This window comes from Geotrypetes seraphini, chromosome 8, assembly GCF_902459505.1.
Source record: "Geotrypetes seraphini chromosome 8, aGeoSer1.1, whole genome shotgun sequence".
In the NCBI taxonomy this organism is placed as follows: domain Eukaryota; kingdom Metazoa; phylum Chordata; class Amphibia; order Gymnophiona; family Dermophiidae; genus Geotrypetes; species Geotrypetes seraphini.
The window spans coordinates 178,354,571-178,376,418 of record NC_047091.1 but is presented as its reverse complement, the minus strand read 5'-3'; the positions used below and the strand labels follow the sequence as shown (position 1 = coordinate 178,376,418).

General features: G+C 43.3%; 2 protein-coding genes across 7 annotated transcripts in view; one reads left to right on the top strand and one right to left on the bottom strand.

Annotated features, from left to right (window-relative positions):
* CCDC157 (coiled-coil domain containing 157) overlaps window positions 1-16,487 on the top strand; it is a 116,288-nt gene extending 99,801 nt beyond the window's left edge. The window contains exon 11 of one of the 3 annotated variants that reach the window (XM_033955697.1): window positions 15,417-16,487. In XM_033955697.1, the coding sequence (XP_033811588.1) occupies window positions 15,417-15,549 (133 nt within the window). In that variant the 3' untranslated portion in view covers window positions 15,550-16,487. Of the gene's footprint in view, window positions 1-87; window positions 2,269-15,416 lie in introns of those variants that run through there. The other 2 variants (XM_033955700.1, XM_033955699.1) reach the window with 2 other exon arrangements.
* The window catches only part of RNF215 (ring finger protein 215), a 29,694-nt gene continuing 16,493 nt past the window's right edge, over window positions 8,648-21,848 (bottom strand). For 2 of the 4 annotated variants that reach the window (XM_033955705.1, XM_033955702.1), the window contains 5 exons: window positions 16,503-16,607; window positions 12,508-12,624; window positions 11,949-12,086; window positions 9,991-10,093; window positions 8,648-9,560 (listed from right to left, as the gene is read on the bottom strand). In XM_033955705.1, coding sequence (XP_033811596.1) covers window positions 9,538-9,560; window positions 9,991-10,093; window positions 11,949-12,086; window positions 12,508-12,624; window positions 16,503-16,607 — 486 coding nt within the window. In that variant the 3' untranslated portion in view covers window positions 8,648-9,537. Of the gene's footprint in view, window positions 9,561-9,990; window positions 10,094-11,948; window positions 12,087-12,507; window positions 12,625-16,494; window positions 16,608-21,848 lie in introns of all 4 variants that reach the window. The other 2 variants (XM_033955703.1, XM_033955704.1) reach the window with 2 other exon arrangements.

Sequence of the window (21,848 nt, the reverse complement as noted above, 5' to 3'; positions counted from 1 at the left end):
GAAATAAAGGCTGCGGGAATGCACCGCGCCTTGGCGTGGCAGTCCAAGCAACACTGTTTCACTTTTACACTCTTTTCTCCTCTGTAGGGTAGACAGCACAGTAGGAGCCATGGTTGAGTTGGAAAGGAAGGCAGATCTCTAGCCACCTTTGGTCCCAATGATATCCCCTTATAAAGGATTTGCCATATGCCTTTGTCGATGCCTGTGAAAAAACCCAGCCCGTAGCTGAGGCAAGCCAGTGTCCAGGATGAGCCACTCAAGCCTCTCTGCCGTGGGCTGAACAAGAGTTCCTATGTCAGTACGATGCACCCTGTGTTCATTCTTATTTCGCCATTAATTCAATAAATAACACTTTAAAGGCAAGTGCAGCCTCAAGCTAGAACTGTTTCATTAAACACATTTTCATTGCTTTGTCTTACAAAGACAAAAGGAAAAACAAAACATTGATAGGTTCCCAGACCTAATCAGCATCAACACGGCAGACGTTTTTTTAAGCATAAATTGGACAGTCTAACCCATTTTTCACATCCAAGGTGATTGACCCAGTTGTCCATGTGACATGCAAAAATCTGCAAAATTCATTGGGTTTTAGCTTTGTCTTGGATAAGTAGCCTAATGGCTAGTGCAGGAGCCTGAGAACCAGGAGTACGGGGGGAGGGGGAGGGGGTGATTTCCACTGCAGCTCCTTGTGATTCCATTGACCCAAATACAGCATAAGTACCTACTATTATTATTTCTATAGTGCTGCTAGACATACCTGCATATAATGTTTATAGCACTGCATACCTGCCCCTGGTGGCCTCACAATCTAAGTTTTGTACAATGGAGGGTTAAGCAACTTGCCCAAGGTCACAAGGAGATGCAGTGGGTATTTAACCCAGTTCCCCAGGATCAAAGCCCCCTACACTAACCATTAGGTAAACACAGAAAGGCAGCACATCAAATCCATCCTTTTTCCATCGATGCACTACACCAGGGGTGTCCAACCTTGGCCCTCGCCAGGTCGGGTTTTCAGGATTTCCCAAATGAATATGCATGAAATCTATTTGCATACAATGGAAACAGTGCAGATCTCATGCAAATTCATTGAGGAAGTCCTGAAAACCTGACTGGACTGCGGCCCTCAAGGACCGACATTGGACAACCCTGCACTACACCCCAAAAAGCCACAAATTGAGGGTTAATTCACTTGCCTGTAAGGCTAGTTTTGACTCTTTTAGAACATATTACCCAATCGGAAGCTGGGCATGATTTCTTAGCCAGCATCATGGAAAAGTAGTTGGACTATATATACAACCAATCCAATTGCCTCTAGTACTGAATATTGCAACACTGCCTAATCATACTGTCCACTTAGAATTCATGCCTGTACATGACATTTGAGGCCTACAATTCATTTAGACAGGCCAGCAAGGGCATCAGGAATTGCAAAAGTCCAGCAGCTACCTCACACTGCCTCCATGGCGAACTCACTTTATATATGAACTACTGTGGGGATTTTTAATGTTATATCGAACAGGAACAATCTTGTTTACTTGGAATAAATAAGGAATTCAGGTCACTTAGCTGTCTCATCAAACTATCCATAGTGGGGGAAAATATCCTTAATTTCTTTAGCACTCTCCAGCCCAGTAGAGGTTAATCTTTACGAGTGGGTATATAGCCAATCATGACCTCTACTGGTCTGGAGAAGCTAAAAGAAAGTAAATTAGCAAGTAAGAACCTAATTCTCCTTCTCTGAGCTTTAAGGAAGAGACTCACAAACACTCTTGGAAATATTCTTACTACCTCTATCAAATCATCTGCAAAAGAGCCAGAGGGCTACTACGGTTTGCTCCCTCAAAGCACTACTCCTCCACTCTTAAACACAGGCTTAAAAATCAGACTAAGAGCAGCCACACTCGTGCACACGCCTCTCTCTCTCTCCGTTTCCAGAACATAATTAGTCCCTCTGAGAACTGTCACCTGTACACCAATCATTTGCCCTGAGCATGTAGTTCAGGCGCCTTTGTTCTCCTGGGTGAATGAAAACAACTGATCTGTTATAAATTATAGTAGTCATTAAGCAATGAGAGGTGTGTACTCTTCTGTTTGTTGCTTATATAGAACGCTCATTTCACCAATTTAGTGCTACAGCCAAATTATGGCTTCAGGGCTCTGGTCCAACGCATGAAGAAGGACACGGTACTACTCGAAAGGGTCCAGAGAAGAGTGACTAAGATGGTTAAGGGGTTGGAGAAGCTGCCGTACAGCGAAAGATTAGAGAAACTGGGCCTCTTCTCCCTTGAAAAGAGGAGGCTGAGAGGGGACATGATCAAAACATTCAAGATAATGAAGGGAATAGACTTAGTAGAAAAAGACAGATTGTTCACCCTCTCCAAGGTAGAGAGAACGAGAGGGCACTCTCTAAAGTTAAAAGGGGATAGCTTCCGTACAAACATAAGGAAGTTCTTCTTCACTCGGAGAGTGGTAGAAAACTGGAACGCTCTTCCGGAGGCTGTTATAGGGGGAAACACCCTCTAGCGATTCAAGACAAAGTTAGACAAGTTCCTGCTGAACAAGAACAGACGCTGGTAGGGCTAGTCTCGTTTAGGGTGTTGGTCTTTGACCAGACGGCTACCGCGTGAGCAGACTGCTGGGCATGATGGACCACTGGTCTGACCCAGCAGAGGCAATTCTTATGTTAACTCAGCAGATAAAAGTTAGGACAGCGTTTTTACTATCCCAACTTCATCTGCTTACTTGGCTGGTTAGAGGATTGAATAGAGCTCCTACCTGCCTATACTCTACCCCCAGACTGCTCCTAACCTAGCTGGTCAGGGAATGGCCAGTTAATGGTGATTTTCAGCAGCACTTCTAGGTTAAGTGTCTTTGAATATCGGCAGCTGGCTGAGCAGGATTTATCTAAACAGGAACCTTTCCTGTCTGATTAAACCCTTTTGAGTAATGAGGACCCCTGCGCTGAATATTGCCATTCACCAGGCAACGCTTCCAGGTCAGCACCAGCCAATATCCAAATACCAGTGCCTAAACACAGTTAACGATCAGGCAATAAAATCCTATGGAAAAGTCAAATAATTTCATTAGCAGGGTGCCTTTATGGATTGTCAAATGTGTATATGTACCCTAGGGGGAAAGTTCTGAAAAAGGTAATCAAAATTCAGATGTAAGGTGAGAGTTATGCCACAGTGCTAAGTTTGTAGAGGAAAAAACTCTCTCTGGTCGCTGCGCTCCGCTCAAGCGTCCGTCTTCGCCACCATCTTGATTCCCAATAAATAAACCCAGAAGTGTAGGAAGGAGTTCTTGGCCCTTCGGCCAAGAGTCTACGCTCTTGGGGGTACTTTTTTGCTTAAATTTTTGGCAAAATGTTATATTTCTTACCAAAATAAAAATTTCCTGTTTTTTGAGTCCAAACAGCTTTTAGACTTTATAGGACCAAAAGAAAGATTGGTATCTTAGTCCATGGATTAATGACCTGTCATAACCAGCTGTAGGATGGATAACCATTGCCGTTACTCTAATATAAATAATTGCGTTTAGTTAATTAAAATTGAATTGATTGATATTTCTACGCACATATTTTTGTGTCATTTGATTTCTTTTGTGTTATGTATCTGATCTGTTTCAAGATTGTAATACTTGATTAAAAATTTGAAAAGGTTATAAATAAAAAAATTCAGATGTAAGGATGCTGCATGCTAAGTGCAAATTCTAAATTAGCAATTACACCTTAACTGCCATTCCAGAACAGTAACTTAGTCAGTATTTGCACACCACCAGTCAGGCCAATTGCACCATGTCAAGAGCTGCTCAAGTTGCGCTTGTAACTGAGGTACGTGCTGGGCCCACCTATGCTCCTCCCATAAGCACGCCCCCTTGCAGGTACGCGCTATCTCCTCAGTTCTATATATGATGCCCAAATTTGTGCATGTGCCAATATTTGGAGTATCGAGCCCTTAAGCATCAATAATCAATACTAACCACCACTTACTGATGAAATATTACTGGAATTTACATTGGCTTGCAGTCGAGGCAAGATTATTCTTCAAACTTGGCTGCATTTGTTATAAGACAACAAAAAAAGGCAAGAGAGATGTCCTAACAACCAAATGATATCAATTTATTCTTTAAAAGTGTTTTGTCCCAATCAGGATCCATGTTTCGGCATAAGGATATGCTTTCATCAGGGGACATGTATCTGCTGACGACATAAGGGGGACAATTATCTAGCAGTCATCTTGCAATTCATTATGGAGTCCGAGGAAGAGCACTACAATTTCCTATAGTCCACTGGATTACTTGATCCTTATATTCTGAAAACTGTATTATTTCCTAGTTCAAAATCTAGTTATCTAAAATCAGAATGAAAAATTCCAGATAAAGATCCCTGTTATAAAACATTGTACGGTCTTGTGCCAAATTATCTTGTTGACCACTTTAAATTTGCAGACAGGAGTCCTTTGCTTTCCCTACTATGTTTATAAGTGATTTTTTCACAGAATCCTATCCTATCAGGTTGGTATTTGCGATAAGAGTTTTAGTAATTTGATAGTAAGTTCTAGGTCCCATCAAGCTTTCAGAAAATTGTTAAAGACTATCTATTTGATAAATTTTTATAAATGGGTTTGTACTTTACTGTGTATGTACAGTATCTTCCTTTTTGTTAACCACACTGAACTGCGAGGTATTGCGGTATATAAATACATTTTTATGTTAACTGGCACTCATTAAAACTGGCTGAGTGCTATAAGGCATGGCGCCTAATTGACCTTGAACCCCACTAGATGGGAAAAGAAGTCGAGTATCCGGATCAACACAAGTAGAGTTATTAGTGTAATACAAGCCATATAAAACTCCCAATGCAGAAGGAACCAACACAGTCCGTGTTTCGGCAAGCTGCCTTCTTCAGGAGTGCCAAATAAATTCACAATATTTATTTAAAAATTTATATACTGTATATTATCTATACAGTTTACATAGTCACAATCATAAATGTTGAACAAACATTTTAAGTACAGTAATTATAAAAACTGCACTAGAAAATTTGATCATTAATCAGATAATACATTAGCAGGTACTTACATCATGTTATTTCTCAACTCAAAAAGGCACTTGCAAAGAATTGTATCTTCAGCATTTTCTTAAAACCCATTCCAGAGTCTTGCACCTCCCACCGATAACATAGCCACACCAATTCTGGAATGAAAGATTACCATCCTCCCCCCTAAGCATACTTTCAAGTTATTTTCCGACCTCAAGCTCCAACTTGGCCAATAAATTTCAAAAAAATCTTTTCAAAACAGCAGGAGATGCATGATACAAAATCTGATGTATTATGGATAAGACTTTGAAATGCACTCTTTGCTCCATTGGTAACCAGTGCGTTTCAAAACCGGCGTTATAGGAGACATCCTGGGGATGCCTGTAATTAATCTTTCAGAGTTAATCAACATCTGCAGAGCTCTCAAATAAACATTGGAGACAACAATGTATATTCAAAGGCTTAGTAATGGCCTACAAAACTTTCCATGTCATGGTTTTAGTCTACATGGCCTATAAACTTCCGCCCTACAACCCAAATCGACTGCTTCGTTCGCAAGAAAAAAAGCGATTACGTGCGCCCTCCACCTTGAGAACGCCCAAAAAAGATCTTATAAAGGTATGGCACAGGGATTAGAGCTACAGCCTTAGCACCCTGAGGTTGAGGGTTCAAACCTACACTGCCCTTGTGAGCCTAAGCAAGTCACTTAATTCCGCCATTGCCCCAGGTACATTAGATAGATTGTGAGCCTGCCAAGGCAGACAGGGAAAAGTGCTTTAGTACCAGAATAAATCCATGTAAACTTCTGAGCCCCCCCTGAGAGAACAGTATAGAAAATTGAAGAGTGTGAAAAGATTCAGCCTCTGATAACCAGAGCTGATATTGTGACATCATAATGCCTCTTTCCACCAATAAGAGCCAACCTCATCAGTGAAGTCACAATGGCTCGATTGTCCTACACTTGGCTCACTTTCACTACACTTTGATTTCTAGATTGTGAGGCAGACAGGGAAAAGTGCTTTAGTACCTGAATAAATGCATGTAAACCATTCTGAGCCCCCCTGGGAGAATGGTATAGAAAACTGAATAAATAAATAATAATGGAGATCTAGCTAACCTTCTTTGCAGAGAAACAACGAAGGTTGGGTAGATCTCCATTATTTGTTGGGTCCTTGTCTTAAATATCACATGAGCCTTTTTTGCATTGGGAGTTTTAATTGGATTCTATTGCGCTAATAAACCACCTTGTGTTGATCCGGATACTGGACTTCTTTTCCTATCTAGTAGTGTTTATTTTTTCCCCCGTAAATGGGATTTGTGATGCCTAACTGTACTAGCACAGGAGTAGGCAATTCTGGTCCTCGAGAGCCAGAGCCAGGTCAGGTTTTCAGGATATCCACAATAAATATGCATGAAATAGATTTGCATTTCAAGGAGGCCATGCATGCAAATCCATCTCATACATATTCATGGTGGAGATCTTGAGAACCTGACCTGGCTCCGGCTCTCGAGGACCGGAATTGCCTACCCCTGGACTAGCACATAGCTCAAAAGGGGGCGTGTCCATGGGTATGTCAGGGGCGCTCTGAAGAGTTGCGTACCTAGTTATAAAATACTGCCTTAGCGGGCCTAATCTGGGTACCAGCATTTACAGCAACTTTCAGCAGTCATACGTCTGGCGCCTAAAGTCGGATTTGGGAATTGGCGCACCCCCTTTACAGAATCTTTGAGCACCATTTGTTGAATCCAGCCCTATAGCTTTAGCGTGCTAAGTTTCCAGACTAGTGAATGAGTAACTGGAAATCAGTGCCAATTATGCATGTTAATTGCCAAATTAGGTGCTAATTGGCGCTAAGAACCAATAATCACTAATAATTGGAGCTAAGTGCGAGATTATAGAAGGTGGGATGTGAGCGTCATTTTACAACAGGGTGCCTGAGTTTCTAGGACAGGGAGGCATCTAGTTTTTTTGCCTGAGTCTTTCTAAAATACAAATTAAACCTCACCTGAAAGTGCAAATATTAGCTGGACAAGAGCAGGGGTAAATGTACGCACATATACTACATACATGCAGGGCTGTGAAGTCGGAGTCAGAGTCGAGGAGTTGGAGACATTTTGGGTACCTGGAGTTTGAATCATAGGTACCAGAAACTGATGAGTCGGAGTCGAAGGATTTATCTACCGACTCCACAGCCCTGCATACATGTAAACCGGGACTCCATCCAAATCCCATCCCAAGCACACCTACTCCTAGATTCTGGAAATGGCACCCAAGGTTGTGCCTGCAAATTTAGATATGCGTGCAATTAGAGTAATGAACCAGTAATTAGGTGCCACCAATCAATTACTGGTGTTAGTTGGCAACAAGTTGCACTTCTGCATGCATCTCGCTAAGCGTTGGGCTATAAAGATGTGCACACAAATATTTTAGCCTACAACTAAAAAGGGAGGGGTGGGGCACGGGCAGGTCAAGGGTGTTCCCTAAAAATGCACACAGTACTACAGACTTTGAAGGAGCCACGCCCTAATTTACACAAAGGGATTTATACCAGGTTTCAGTTGGTAAAAAAATGCTCATGCCCAAAAGCTGGGTGCAGATCTCAGCCAGTATGCGCCATTTTAGAAATGGCGCTCAACATGGAGCACCGTTTACAGAATGGCGTTCAGCAGCGCCCTATTTTGGGTGCCATTTACTGAATCTAGTCCCAGCTGTTCAAGCGCACACCAGCTTGCACTAACATGTACGTTTAAGTGCGACTTCATTTATAAAAAAAAATCATTAACACAAATAAATCAGTATCTTACACATGAAAATCAGCCTCCACGTGTGTATTTTAATCAAATATACCCAGAACTGTACCCTACTAGAGAATGACATGGGGACAGTTTTGTCCCTGTCGGAACTCAATTTCCCCGTTCCATCCCCGTAAGTTCTCTCACTCTCGCTGTCCCTGCTCCATTCCTGTAAGCTTTGCCTTAACTGCACAAGCCTCGAAAACTTATGACTTTAAAGTGTTTTAAGGCTTGTGCAGATGAGGACGGAGCTTAGGCATTGGTGGAATGAGGCCTTATGACATCACAATCTGAGATCTAGAATGTTGTTACTTAGGATTTTAAAGGGTTTGAGGCTTGTACAGATGAGGACGGAGCTTAGGCATTGGTGGAATGAGGCCTTATGACATCACAATCTGAGATCTAGAATGTTGTTATTTAGGATTTTAAAGGGTTTGAGGCTTGTACAGATGAGGACGGAGCTTAGGCATTGGTGGAATGAGGCCTTATGACATCACAATCTGAGATCTAGAATGTTGTTACTTAGGATTTTAAAGGGTTTGAGGCTTGTACAGATGAGGACGGAGCTTAGGCATTGGTGGAATGAGGCATTATGACATCACAATCTGAGCTCTAGAATGTTGCTACTTATGATCTGAAAGTGAGGTTTGTGCAGATGAGGACGGAGATTGCAGGAATGGGGCAAGGGCAGGGACAGGAAAAAAAACTTACCGGGATGGAAAAATGAGTTTCCGCAGGGACGGAGAAAAATTTGTCCCTATGCGATTCTCTACACCCTACCTGCAGACCACATCCAAGTAGGAGCAATCTTCATAGTGTGCCTATTTTTTTTTTTTTTTTACACATGTGCATCTCCATCCAATTTTGTACAGAAGCCATTAAAATTACCTTGGCAAATAAGACAGGAAGTTCGGAGGCAGCTGGAAGTCCAGGAAACGGAGGCTAAAGCCTTTTGTTAGCTTAAGTTCATGCCTTTCCTCATGCCTGCTGCCAGTCCCAGAGCAAATATGTGGGAGAGACACTGAGCACTGGACAGCAGACCCTCGTTACCCTCCCCCACCGTGTCTTTCCTCTCATCAGTTTTGGAAACCTTTCCACACACAGTCTTGCGCAATGGGTTCTGCACCAGAACAGCGCATATTTTCACCCTCTGAGTAGTTAAGGACACATTTAATACTGGAGTAATGATCCAATGTCCACTGAGAGGGAACTGGGCATGCTTACTTGTGCCTTTTGTTACCTAGGGGGAGAGAGAATGACCATCCCCTTCTCTCACACAACTGGAGTTAAAATACTTTTTATAGTTATACTTTTTTGCACACACGCGTACATACACATTCCCGGCCACTGGACGCAAAACACACACACGCATTCATAGAATCAGCTCAGTACCACATTCTAGCCTAGTGCGTCCCTGCCTTTCTGAAGGACAGAGATGCAGAGCTATAGCACATCGAGACAAGCTCTAGTCTCTCTCGCTACTCCTTGCCCACGTAAAGGAGCGGCGTTAATAGTATGTGATACAATTGCAGGTCCCTGTTTTCCGGCTTCACTACCATTGCTTGTTTTCTTGCTGTATTCCACTGGGCAATCCCACAGGTCTCAGAGCTATTAGACAGCTGATAGGAGTGCAGTGTCTCTCCTGACCCTCTTCCCCCTTGTTTTGGCGTGCAGACGGATCCCTCAGCTCAGGTCTCCCAGGATTAGCTCTCACCACAGAGGTTTCCTGCAAGGAGATGCAAAGACTGTGAACTGGATTATACGAAAAGAGGTGGTAGGTTAACTGGGAAGACTTCAAGTCTATACACATTCCTGCTGTAATCTTTTTTTTTTTTTTTATGCGGTATTTTTGTTCCGCTGGCACCTGGCATCTTGAGCTTTCATTTGCAATGTTTACCCTTGTTTTACATTAACCCACCCCTGTCCCATCAATATACTCTGTTGGATTAGGACAGGCCACCCTGGGTCTGAGGTCTTACAGTCACTCCCACACAATGAGCACAGCCCTCCTACTCCCACGGGTTGTGAATATAGCCTTCAGAGCATCTCTGACTGGAGAAGATTCGTCCCAGAAACAGAACCAAAAGCCTTCCGCGTGCTGGTACACAACGCTTGCCACCTACGCCATTGAGCGAGCCTTGCGCTGGCTGTCTTACCTAGGATATTGTACTTGCATAGAGGGCAGGTGTGCTGTAATAGGAGCCACGGATCCACACAATCCCGGTGAAACTCATGCAAACACGGCATCACCCGCAGGCACTATTGAAAAGAAAGGAAAGATGCTTATATAGCAAGGAAGTGTACAGTGAATGATTTATACCGAGCCTGGTTTAGGAAAAGTAGAATCAACTGGCCTGCCCTATGACCACTTATACCCTAGAGCTCGACAATATTAAAAAAAAAAAAACCCGTAAGGCGACACCTTTTTATTCATTATAATAATTCTTGCTCAGCTTTCAGGAATTACATTTCCATCTTTGCTGAGTATTAAAATTGTAAAGCATGTTTGGATAAGTAATGATGTACACAATTAGAATTATGGAGCCAGGTTGTTACTCCTGAATGGGACAGAAAATACCCGTCATTTTACTTCTCTCCTCCGTAAAGCACATTGGTTACCCATCACTCATCGCCTCACCTATAAAATCCTCCTCTTCACCTTCAAAACAAAATTCATTGATAAACCACTGATCCCATACTCATCATCCAGGGCCCTCCGATCTAGCAACCAAAACTTACTTTCCATACCATCAATATGCGAACTGTTCTACGATACCACTCGCAAATCCATTTTTTTCGGTCCCCGCCCCCTTCTCTGTGGAATGCCCTTCCATTAGAAAACTCTCTTGAAAAATTTAAAGCTAAACTTAAAACATTTCTCTTTAAAGACGCCTATACTCTTCAGTACCAGCTCTCGCTTCTAAAGCGATTAATTCTCGTGAACTGCCCTGAAACACCAAAACACTTCTCTAAAAGCGATCCCCACCCTAATGTATCCCCGTTCTCCATTAACTTCCCCTTTTTAATTAATTTTACTTCGATGTATTTAGTGAAAACAATTTTTATTGAACAAAGAGAAAAACCAAGACGAAATACAACATACGATACAATATATGTTCCAAATTTGTCATTTCCATATACAGCAACAATACCCACCACAATATCACCCCCCCCCCCCCACTCCCAAGAAGGACAGAAAAAGAACATAAGAAAGACGAAAACAAAATGCTGCCCCCCCCCCCAAACAACAAAGAATACAGTGGTTAAGTACAACATCTGTTCCAGGAGCAAATAACTATCCCCAAGCCAAATCTCCCCCCTTTCCCCCAGACCAGTGTATACAAGGAAAGAGCAAGCATCCCATCCCCCAAAAGGGAGGAGGTCTAAACAAGACCAACGTGAAAACAGAACACTCAGGGCTCTGGACTCTGATGAGCCCCAAGAGATGAAATAGATGATCTCCCCCCAAATCTCCCACCCCTCAAGAACTAAAACACAGCAATCATAGACAGAAATCAAGGCAAACTAAACAAAACCCCAATAAAAACCAAAAAAACCAAAACTGGAGGAGGGCAATCCCAGGGCCGCAAACCCTGCACCGCTCAAGGCAAATTAAACTGGCAAGGTGTGAAGAATCAGACTACAGGATCTCGGAGACAATGAAGGACCCCAGACCTGCAAAAAGAATTTGGACTGTCGCAAGGAATTGCGCACCCGACCCCTCTCAAGCATCGTTAAAGCCTGCAAACGATTACGCCAAGCCCAATAAGACAGAGCGCAATCTACTTCGATGTATTTAAAACTTCCCCTCCACCATCTTCCCTTTTGTTCCATGTGTTTCAATGTGAACTTATCTAGTATTTTTAATATTTGGTAAGATATTGCTTTTAATTCACCTTTATTTCCTTTTTTTAATAAATCTCATTATATAAAATAAAGAAACTTGAAACTTGCAAAGACAGGCTACAGAGAATGTTTTCAACAATCTTTTGAATGCTTCATGTCTGCGTAGCTTCTTCCTTACACCCGTAGAAAGGGCTAAACATTGTTGCCTCCCCTATCATCTTCCCCATTACAAAAGGATTCTTTTTATTCCTTCTCCCAGGGTCTGTACCTGATTTCTGTGAAACTGATCCAAGCAGACAGCGCAGGTCTCAATCTCAGGAGCCTGACTCTTGCGGTGTTTGCTCGGGTGGTACCTTCGGGTCTTGAGAGCAGAAAGTCTCTGCAGGATGTGTTGCTTCAAGTCCAGCTGCAGATTCAGAGGAGACAAATGAGTCCTATGTGCAGCAGAGCATTTGGAGGCAGGCTGGAGTGAAACGTGCTGAGAATTTCAGGAAGGTGCCCCCAAAACCCGGCAGTATATCCTTCCACTCTGGACAAGCGCAAAGGTCCCCTATGGCATGGGAGCCCAGGGAAATTACCCTGGATGCACCCTGCTAACTAGAGATCGATATGGGAACAAATTTGTCCCCATCCCTGTCCAGTCCATGCGAGCTCTGCCATAGCCACACAAGCCTCAAACACTTATGATTTTAAAGTGTTCAAGGCTTGTGTTGTGCAGATGAGGACAGGGATAGAGAGATCCCGTGGGAATAAGAAAAATGTGTCCCCATGTCATTCTCTACCCCTAACACAGCTCCGATTGGAGGGGACTTGGGGAAAATGATCACCTGAGGATCCTCTTCTGACTGGTGCTGTCGGGACTGCCGCTGTGCCTGAACCACAAGTCCTGTGCATAAGATCAGAGCAACAAGCAGGATGGTATTCCAGAGCTGCTGCAGGTATTTCTACAGAGAGGACACGAGAGATCAGCTACTGTTAGGAACTAATGCATCCTACTGACAAAAGTTCCCCCTCATGCTTCCTTTCCAGCCTCTTTGGACACCTGTCCCCAGTGATTCTTTTAACATTTCTTGATTGTGCATTGCTTTAATACTGCCACCGGTCACCATGAGCTCCTTTCTTATATGATGAAACAAGCAGATAAGGCAGCCTCGGGGGGGGGGGGGGGGGGGGGGGGGGGGGGGGAGGGTATATATATAGCACTTTCTGTGTCTCCCTTCCCTTTCAGACTTGTGAGTTTGCAGAGTCAGACTGGCTCAAAAGAATGTGGTGCTTAGTGTGGGTGTCCTTGCCTACCACTTGCACCGGCCCTGCAAACATTGACTTGCTTGATAAAGGTAATGGAAACAGAAGGGGGATGGGAATCGATATGCTACCTTTCTAGGTTACAGCCAAAGTAGTTATCAGGGGTAATGGAGGGTCAAGTGACTTGCCCAGAGACATCAGCGGCTGCAGTGGGAATCAAACCAAGTTCCGCAGGTTCTTGGGCCACTGCACTAAACACTCGAATTTTAAAAAGTCACAACCTTTCTCACCGACACATCATCATCTATCCTAACATTAAAAAAAATGATACATACGCTGGTATGGTTATCCACTTTAATGATTAACAAAGCTCATGAAAGAAACCAGGGCTTAAGGGCATTATCCAGTGAGAAAATATCTGCATAACAGCTGGTACTGAATATTTGGGTATTTGTTTAAACATGAAAGCTGATCATGGTGTTTAATGACAGATTAGGTTCTTACCTGGATAATCTTTTTCTGTTAATACACACAGGAGTCTGTACGTTAGGTGGTCAAACCGCGATTATGAACTGCTTGCAGAAGGATGTCAATCACATCTTTCAGCTCCTTCTCCTTAACCAGTGGAGTGGAGTGCCCTCTTCAGTTTGTAGCAAAGCAATCGATCTCCACTGTAACAGAAGAAGAGAAGGAGGGGAACTTCCCCGGAGATAACATACATTTCTGTTCTGCTCTAACTCATGAAAAAGAATAGCATGAACTTGCAACACAGAGACATCAATGAATCAACCTGCGGTGTGCAACTAGCACTAACACACAAGGAGCTCCAAAGCACAACAAGCTCAGTACTTTATTAGTAATTCATTCTTACATGTTTATCCAACTGATGGAAGAAGAAGTTCCGGACCATAGAGTTGTCCAAGGCAGAAAGTAGGCAAATTGCAAAACCCACAGGGTGGGCCATACAGACTCCTGTGTCTATTAACAGAAAGATTATCCAGGTAAGAATCTTATCTTTCATTCTGTTACATAAACACAGGAGTCTGTACATTGGATGACATACCAAAGCAGTGTCAGACATTTATCCTGGGACAGATGAGCCTGCTCTGAAAACCAAGGACCCAAAAGAGGCGTCCTCTCGAACTGCCACATCCATTCTATAGAACCTGGTAAAGGTATGGAAAATAGACAAAAGTAGCTGCTCTACAGATCTCTTTGGGTGGAAGAGCCTGGGACTCCACCCATGAAGACACCAAACTTCTAGTCGAATGAGCTTTGAGAGAAATATGTAGCTGTTTGCCACAGCCAATGTACTTCAATGAAATTGCCATGCGAATCCATTTGGTGATAGAAGCCTTGGAGGCTAGTTTGCCTTGTCTTGACTGATTGGTTAGAACAAAAAATAATTGGAAATTCAAGAACCATTGGTTCTTTCCAAGTAATGGAGTAAAACTGTTTACACATCCAGCTTCTGCAATATCTTATCTTGCTTGGTTGAACCCATAAGCTGAAAAGTGGGCAAACAAACCTGTTGGTTGATGTGAAAGACTGACACAACCTTTGGTAGAAAGGAAAGTACTGTATGCAGTGAAACCTCAGCCTCTATGATCCTGAAGAAGAGCTCTCTGCAGGAAAGAGCCTGCAATTCCAAGGTCTGTTTTGCTGAGACTTATGCCACCAGAAATACTATCTTCACCATGAGATCCAAAAGGGACACCTCTTGTATAGGCTCATACATAGGCTTAGAAAGGCCCTTCAAAATATTAAGATTCCAGGATGGAAAAGGCTGGCACAATTGCAACCTGGAGCACCCCCTTCAAAAACCAGGTCACATCCTGATGAGATGCCAGCAATAGCTTTCCTCCTCGAGCCTGGAAGCACAAGACTCGTGATTATGGAGATGACCTGGCCCACCATGGCACACGGTGGAAACACATAGAAAAACCTCTCTTCCGGCTGTGGCTGAATTATTGTGTCCAATCCTGTACTTTCCAGTTCGTCTCTTTGACTGTAGCAGTTTTTTGCTTTTACATTCTTGGCGGAAGCTATTAAATCCATCAGTGGTCTTCCCCAAAGTTGGACAATGAGTTTGAATGTGCTTTGGGACAGAGACTACTCCCCTGGATCTAGAGTCTGCCGGCTGAGAAAGCCTGCACATTTTCCACTCTCACTGCTTGAGCTGCAGAGAGCGCCTGAAGATGAACTTCTGCCCACTTGAACAACATCTGGGCCTCCAAAAAGGGAGGCACATCTGGTGCCTCTGTCTGTTCACATAAGCTACTGCAGTGGCATTGTTGAAAAAACACCAACTGCCTTTCCTTCTAGGTACTTAAAAAAAAAAAATCTTTATTCATTTTCAAATTGAACATCGGTTGAAAATGTGATGAAGGGTGGGTGGTTGGGTGGGGGTTGTTGCATTACTAGATTTTTATATGATAGATATTATAGTGCTATATTGGAATTACTTGTATAATGTATTTTTGTGTTCTAGGTACTTCTCTAACGCCCTCAATGCTAGACGAATGGCTCAAAGCTCCAATTTATGGACCACCTTCTCTGCAGGAGGGTCCACTGGCTCCGTAATGAATAACTGCTGCAATGGACCCCCTAGCCAAACAGGCTAGTGTCAATCGTTAAAGAGTCACCCATGAGGAGATTTGGAGGGCATGCCTCTTTGATAAGGAGTCTCCTTGGAGCCACCAGCGCAAGCTGTTCCTCGCTTCCCCTGACCAGGGAAACTGCAGCTGGAGAAAATGCAATTGTTAGAACCACCTGGAACCTTGCCTAGGGTGGCTGCCATCTAGACTAACATCTGGAGGCAATGTCAGGCCGTGGGATTCGACATCACTAAGAGCTCTGATATTTGCTTCCTGAGTTTCTGTTTGCATGTCTTGGGAAGAAAGACCCAGACTTTCACCATGTTGAAGTAGACTCCCAAATACTCCAAGCATTGGGTCGGCTCTAGATGACTCTTTCTGAAGTCCACAATTTTTTGCACTGCCTGCTCACCCTCCGGCCTTGACGGCACTCTAATCAGCCAATCATCCAGGTAGAGGTGTACTTGTATCCCCATCCTACGGAGGTGAGCTGCAACCATCACCTTGATGAAGGTGTGTGGGGCTGTACTCGAAAATAATAAAATCCAAACAGAGCAGATCAGAACACCCCTTCTCAGTTCGCTTTCAGATGGTAAAACTGAAGAGGGTACTAAGATGCGATTGACATCCTTCTGCAAGCAGTTCGCGAGCACAGACTGATCACCTAACATACAGACTCCTGTGTTTATGTAAAAGAAACACTGATCTAAATAGTTTTAATTCAGCCACAATTCAACCCATCAGTGTCACAATGCAGTCCTGTTCCAGCAGCCCTTTACCTCCTATTATGGGACATGGAATTGGAGAGCCCCTGCCAAGAAGTTTGTTTTGCTGAGGCAGTGAAAGGAAATACAGTTGCACTATGCATTTGGTGCTGCTCTCCTGTTAGCAGCCTCTGGATACTAGTCCTGTAATTTTAAGGATTAAGCTAACTAGTCTGTAGGCTTTGAGAATTTCTTTACAATAATGCACCTGTATACCTGTACTTGCGAACTGGTCTCTCCTGTACAGATCACGCCCTGCCATTCTCCATACAGCCCACTCCTGGACCGTCCACACGTTGACCACAGTGTAAGTGTTACTCCCTGAAACCAAAATAACACCACCACACACACACATAAAATTCCATTAACCAAAGTGCAACACAATACAGTGAAACCTTGGATTGCAAATAACTTGGTTTGCAAGTGTTTTGCAAGACAAGCAAAACATTTGATTAAATTTTAACTTGATATACAAGCAAGGTCTTGCAACACAAGTACATACAGTATATGCACATCACAACTGAGCCGATGGTTCTTCTCTCTCTGACACTGCGGGAGTAAAGCAACTGTTCTAAACAAGCAAAGTCTTGCAATACAATTACGTATAGTATTTTGTATTTAAGTTTTTGGGTTGTGGAATGAATCGTCTGAGTTTCCATTATTTCCTATGGGGAAATTTGCTTTGATATACTAGTGCTTTGAATTACGAGCAAAGTTTTGCAATACAAGTACATACAGTATACGCACATCACAACTGAGCCGATGGTTCTTATCTCTCTGACGCTGCGGGAGTGAAGCAACTGTTCTAAGCAAGCAAAGTCTTGCAATACAAGCACGTATAGTATTTTGTATTAAAGTTTTTGGGTTGTGGAATGAATCGTCTCAGTTTCCATTATTTCCTATGGGGGAATTCGCTTTGATATACGAGTGCTTTGAATTACGAGCATGCTTCTGGAACAAATTATGCTTGCAAACCAAGGTCTTACTGTATATGTATTCAGCCTCTATTCAATGCACAAACACCCCGACAGCCATCAAGCATATAAACTCAAATAACACAACATACACAGATCATGAAGTACCACAAGCAGGCTTTAATCTAGTAACATAGTAAAAAGAGGGAAGATAAAGACCTGCATGGTCCATCTAGTCTGCCCAGCAAGGAGGCTAGAATTGTATCTGCTGCTCTGCGCGTTTGTTCAGGATTGTACCCACTGCCCCCTGTGGGTTACAACCCCCCCCCCTCTGTGCACATGCACCAAAACCGCAAAGGATTTTTCGAGAGCTGCCATAAGCTTGACAGTTTCCATGGTGGGCCCTAAGCGGGGTGAGGTTACCAACACCACAAATATAGCAAAAAGCAAAAATGTGAGCTAGTTAAACATGTTAAAGTTCCTACCAAAGAAACCAACTCATGAACAATGCATGCCCAAATTGGTTTGGGTTTTTTTTTTTAAAAGAAACAAAGGATGACAGATATCCATACCTATGGCACATAGGTGTCAAAAGGTAATATTCGGATGATGGTACCTATCATTGATCCTAAGAAAACCTTTAATTTTTTTGCTTTATTTCTTTTTTTTCTTTATCTGTGATCTGTATATAAAAAATGTGTGCAAAATATTTCTTACTGAGTTTACAAAAACTTAAAAGCTTATTAAACCTACATTGATTATTAAAAAAGTCAAAAACAAAAGTCACATGGCTAGACAGCAAATAAACCATGGCGTTTCATTCATATGTAGCAGAAAACAAAAGACAGGGAGCTTTTGTAAGCTCAATAAGAAATATTTTGCACACTGAATGATCAGACCCCAAGGGGCTAATTCTATATACGGCGCCTAAATCTGCTGGCGTCCTAAATAAATGGCACCGGCCGCACGTCAAATTACACTTAGGCGGCGTTTACAGAATCGAGGCTAGCGGCAATATGTAAAAACTTAAGGCACCTGAAAGGTAGGCGAGGGTTTTAAAGGCCTACATTTCGGGCACCTAAGTTTTTTGTGAATCATGCTTAGTAGCTCCTAAGTAGAGAATGACACGGTGACAAAATTCATCATCATTCCTGTCCCCGCGGATAACCGCGGGAAACCATCTTCATGTCATTCTTTAAGGAGAGAGGGAAGAATCAGAGTATGAATGGCCACAACCACTGACCCGCAAGCTTTGCTTTGAAGAATGCTGGTGTAGAAGGACCGAGGTTGAAAGACACTAGAAAATGACATGGGATTATTTCCCGCGGTTATTTGCGGGGATGGGAACAGTGATGAATTTTGTCACCGTGTCATTCTCTACTCCTAAGTCATGCTCCACCCATAGAAATGCCCACTTAGGCGATAAAACAATTACTAAGCCTATTAAGGGTATTTTGTCAATTAAGTTAGACGCCTACAAAATCCTGAGCGGAGTAGACCGAGGACAAGTGATTGATTTTTCGCTCCATAAAAATTATAAAAGACTAGGGGACACTCGATGAAGTTACAGAGAAATACTTTTAAAACCGATAGGAGGAAATTTCTTTTCACTCAGAGAATAGTTAAGCTCTGGAATGCGTTGTCAGAGGTTGTGGTAAGAGCGGATAGCGTGGCTGGTTTTAAGAAAGGTTTGGACAAGTTCCTGGAGGAAAAGTCCATAGTCTGTCATTGAGAAAGACATAGAAAGAAACATGATGGCAGATAAAGGCCAAATGGCTCATACAGCATCAACTATTTCTTATGACTAGGATACACTATTTGCTCCTTTATAGTAGTGGCACGAAGGTCTTTATTCGTAAGGCTCTTTTGGTGGGTCGGCATTGCAAAATGCAGCATTGGGTTTCCCCCATTCCCCCATCTTATTGGGAGTGGAGGAATAAGTTTCACTGTTGTTTCTTTACGAGATTCGGGGAACACATGCCTCTTTTCGAAGGTGGAAACGATTTCAGAAGATTGGGGAAATATATTTGGATTCTTTGTCTTCAAGAGCCTGTAGTATAGCTTTGGCTCTTAGGTGTTTGACACTCTGCTGCATCTCTTGGAAGGGAGTGTGGGGTGGGGGAAGCTTGTAGTTGGGGGGGTGGTGGATGGAATCAGTTGATATGTGATGTCCGGTGGAATAAGGAACCAATTCCTGGACTTTGGAGAGTGGTGGGGGCGAGGGGGTATAATTTTATTTTTTTTATTTATTTATTGGGGGGGAGGGGGAATTTGTTGGGAGTATTTTTGTGTTCTGGGTTTTTTTACTGGTTTGTGTGGGGTGAGGTTTGGGGCTCTTTTGGATAGCTTGTTCACTGTTTTCTGGGATTTATGTACCTTTGTGGTGTTTTCTTTTTGCTGTTTAGGGGTGAGGGGGTGGATTCCTTTTGCGGGGTGGGGGGAATATCATATCAAAAACTTTGATGATTTGGACTGTATGCTCTTCTGTTAGCATATCCTCTGTTGGCATCAATTGTTACTTGTTCGGTTTCGTTGTTGTCATCAATAAAAAAACTTTTTATACTAAAGGCCAAATGGCCCATACAGTCTGCCCATCCACAGTAACAATTATCTCTTTCTTTCTCCGAGAGATCCCATGTGCCTATCCCAGACCCTTTTGAATTCAGACACAGTCTCTGTCTCCACCACCACATGGGGGAAGCCACTGCTTGCCCTGGATTGGTAGCATGGAATGTTGCTACTCTTTGGGTTTTTGCCAGGTACTAGTGACCTGGATTGACCACCGTAAGGAAGTGCTACTGGGCTTGATGGACCATTGGTCTGACCCAGTAAAGCTTTTTTTATGTTCTTACATGAGTCAACTATAGGGCAATCAAGCCACTGTGACATCACTGATTAGGTTGGCTCTGAGGCAGTGTAGAATGAGGCATTATGACATCACAATCCCAGCTCTGGAATGTTGCTTTCATTGGGGTTCCGGAATCTTGCTATTCTTTGAGATGCTGGAACGTTGCTACTCTTTGGGTTTTGGCCAGGTACTAGTAACCTGGATTGGCCAACGTGAGAACGGGCTACTGGGCTTGATGGACCATTGGGCTGACCCAGGAAGGCTATTCTTATGTTCACTTAACATTAGGCTCCCTTTATAGAATCAGCTCCTAAGTGCTTTACAGCATAACTGTAAAAGGGGCGTGGCATGTGGGTGTGGTGTAGGTGGGTCACAACTTAGCGTCAGACTCAGAATACAGGCAGTCCCTGGGTTAAGAACGAATTCCGTTTAACCGTTCTTAAGTTGAATTTGTATGTAACTCGGATCCTAGTATTCTTCCCACCATCTCCACCTCCTTGAGGCCCTTCTTGCATCCCTTTCCATCCACCCCACTGTTCCCTCTCCACTACCACATCCAACATTACTCCCTCTCATCTCCATACATCTCTACTAGATAGAGTTTGAGCCTGCCGGGACAGATAGGGAAATATGATAAAGTACCTGAATGTAAAACCACTTAGGATATAAGTGGTATAAAATTACTAAGATAAATAAAAAATACCTCACTCCTCTCCTACCACCATGTCCAATAATTCTCTCCCTATGCCCAACAATTCTTTCTTCATCTCCCCTTGTGCACCATCTCTTTCCCTCTCACTCAGACACCCAATTCTCCTTTTCTATTCCATCCCCCACCTCAGTATCTCTTTCCTTCTTCCATCCTATGGCTCATGCTCCCTTCCCTCCCTCCATTCTGCGACCCAAATTCATGCCCCCTCCCTCCTTCCTTCTGTCCTTTGTCCAAAGTCTCTGTTCCCTCCGAATCCAAACATGCACTTCTCCCTCCCTGCCGTGTCCCAATGCGACCCTTTCTCTCCCTCCCTCCATTCTGTGCCCCCAAGTACCTCCCTCCCTCCGCCCCAAGTATGTGCCTCCCTCTGACATCGGAGGGAAGGCTTCCGCTCAGCCACAGGATGTGCATAGGAGCCGCCCCTTTGTGCAGAGAAACTACTGCAGCTGGAAGGAGAAGGGAGCAGGCCAAAAGAAGGTAAACACCCGCTGGAGGGAGGCACGTACTTGGGGCACAGAATGGAGGGAGGGAGAGAGAGGATCGTGTTGGGACTCAGGAGGGAGGAAGAGGGGCGGGTTGGGACACCGAAAGTAGAACAGGCCCCCCCCCCCCCATTCGTAAGTACGAGTACAACGTAAGTCAGATGTTTGTAAAACATGGACTGCCTATATTGTAAGTTGTGTGCCTAGGTGCCAACATCTGCATTTTACAAGGCGTAAGTTTAATGAGTAAATGTTATCTTAGGCTCTATTGTACAATGCTGTTATAGAATACTTTTTAACGGTCAGATTTTGGGTACCTAATTTTTTTAACAAAAACATGCGTACCAACCAAATACATTTTTCAAGCATACAAAGAAAACGGACACCACAGCACAAGTGTAGCACAGTTCAGGACACAAAGCTGCAACATTCATGGTTCGTGGAATGTATTCCTAGCACATCATAGCTTCTCCAAAATATGGCTGCAGATGCCAGGAAGTCACAGGAGAAAAAGTAAGACTGGACAACAGACTTCTAACAAGAGCCAAGAGAATAGCTAGATGAAAACTATATTGCATCAATCTACAACAAGCAGCAAATATATGC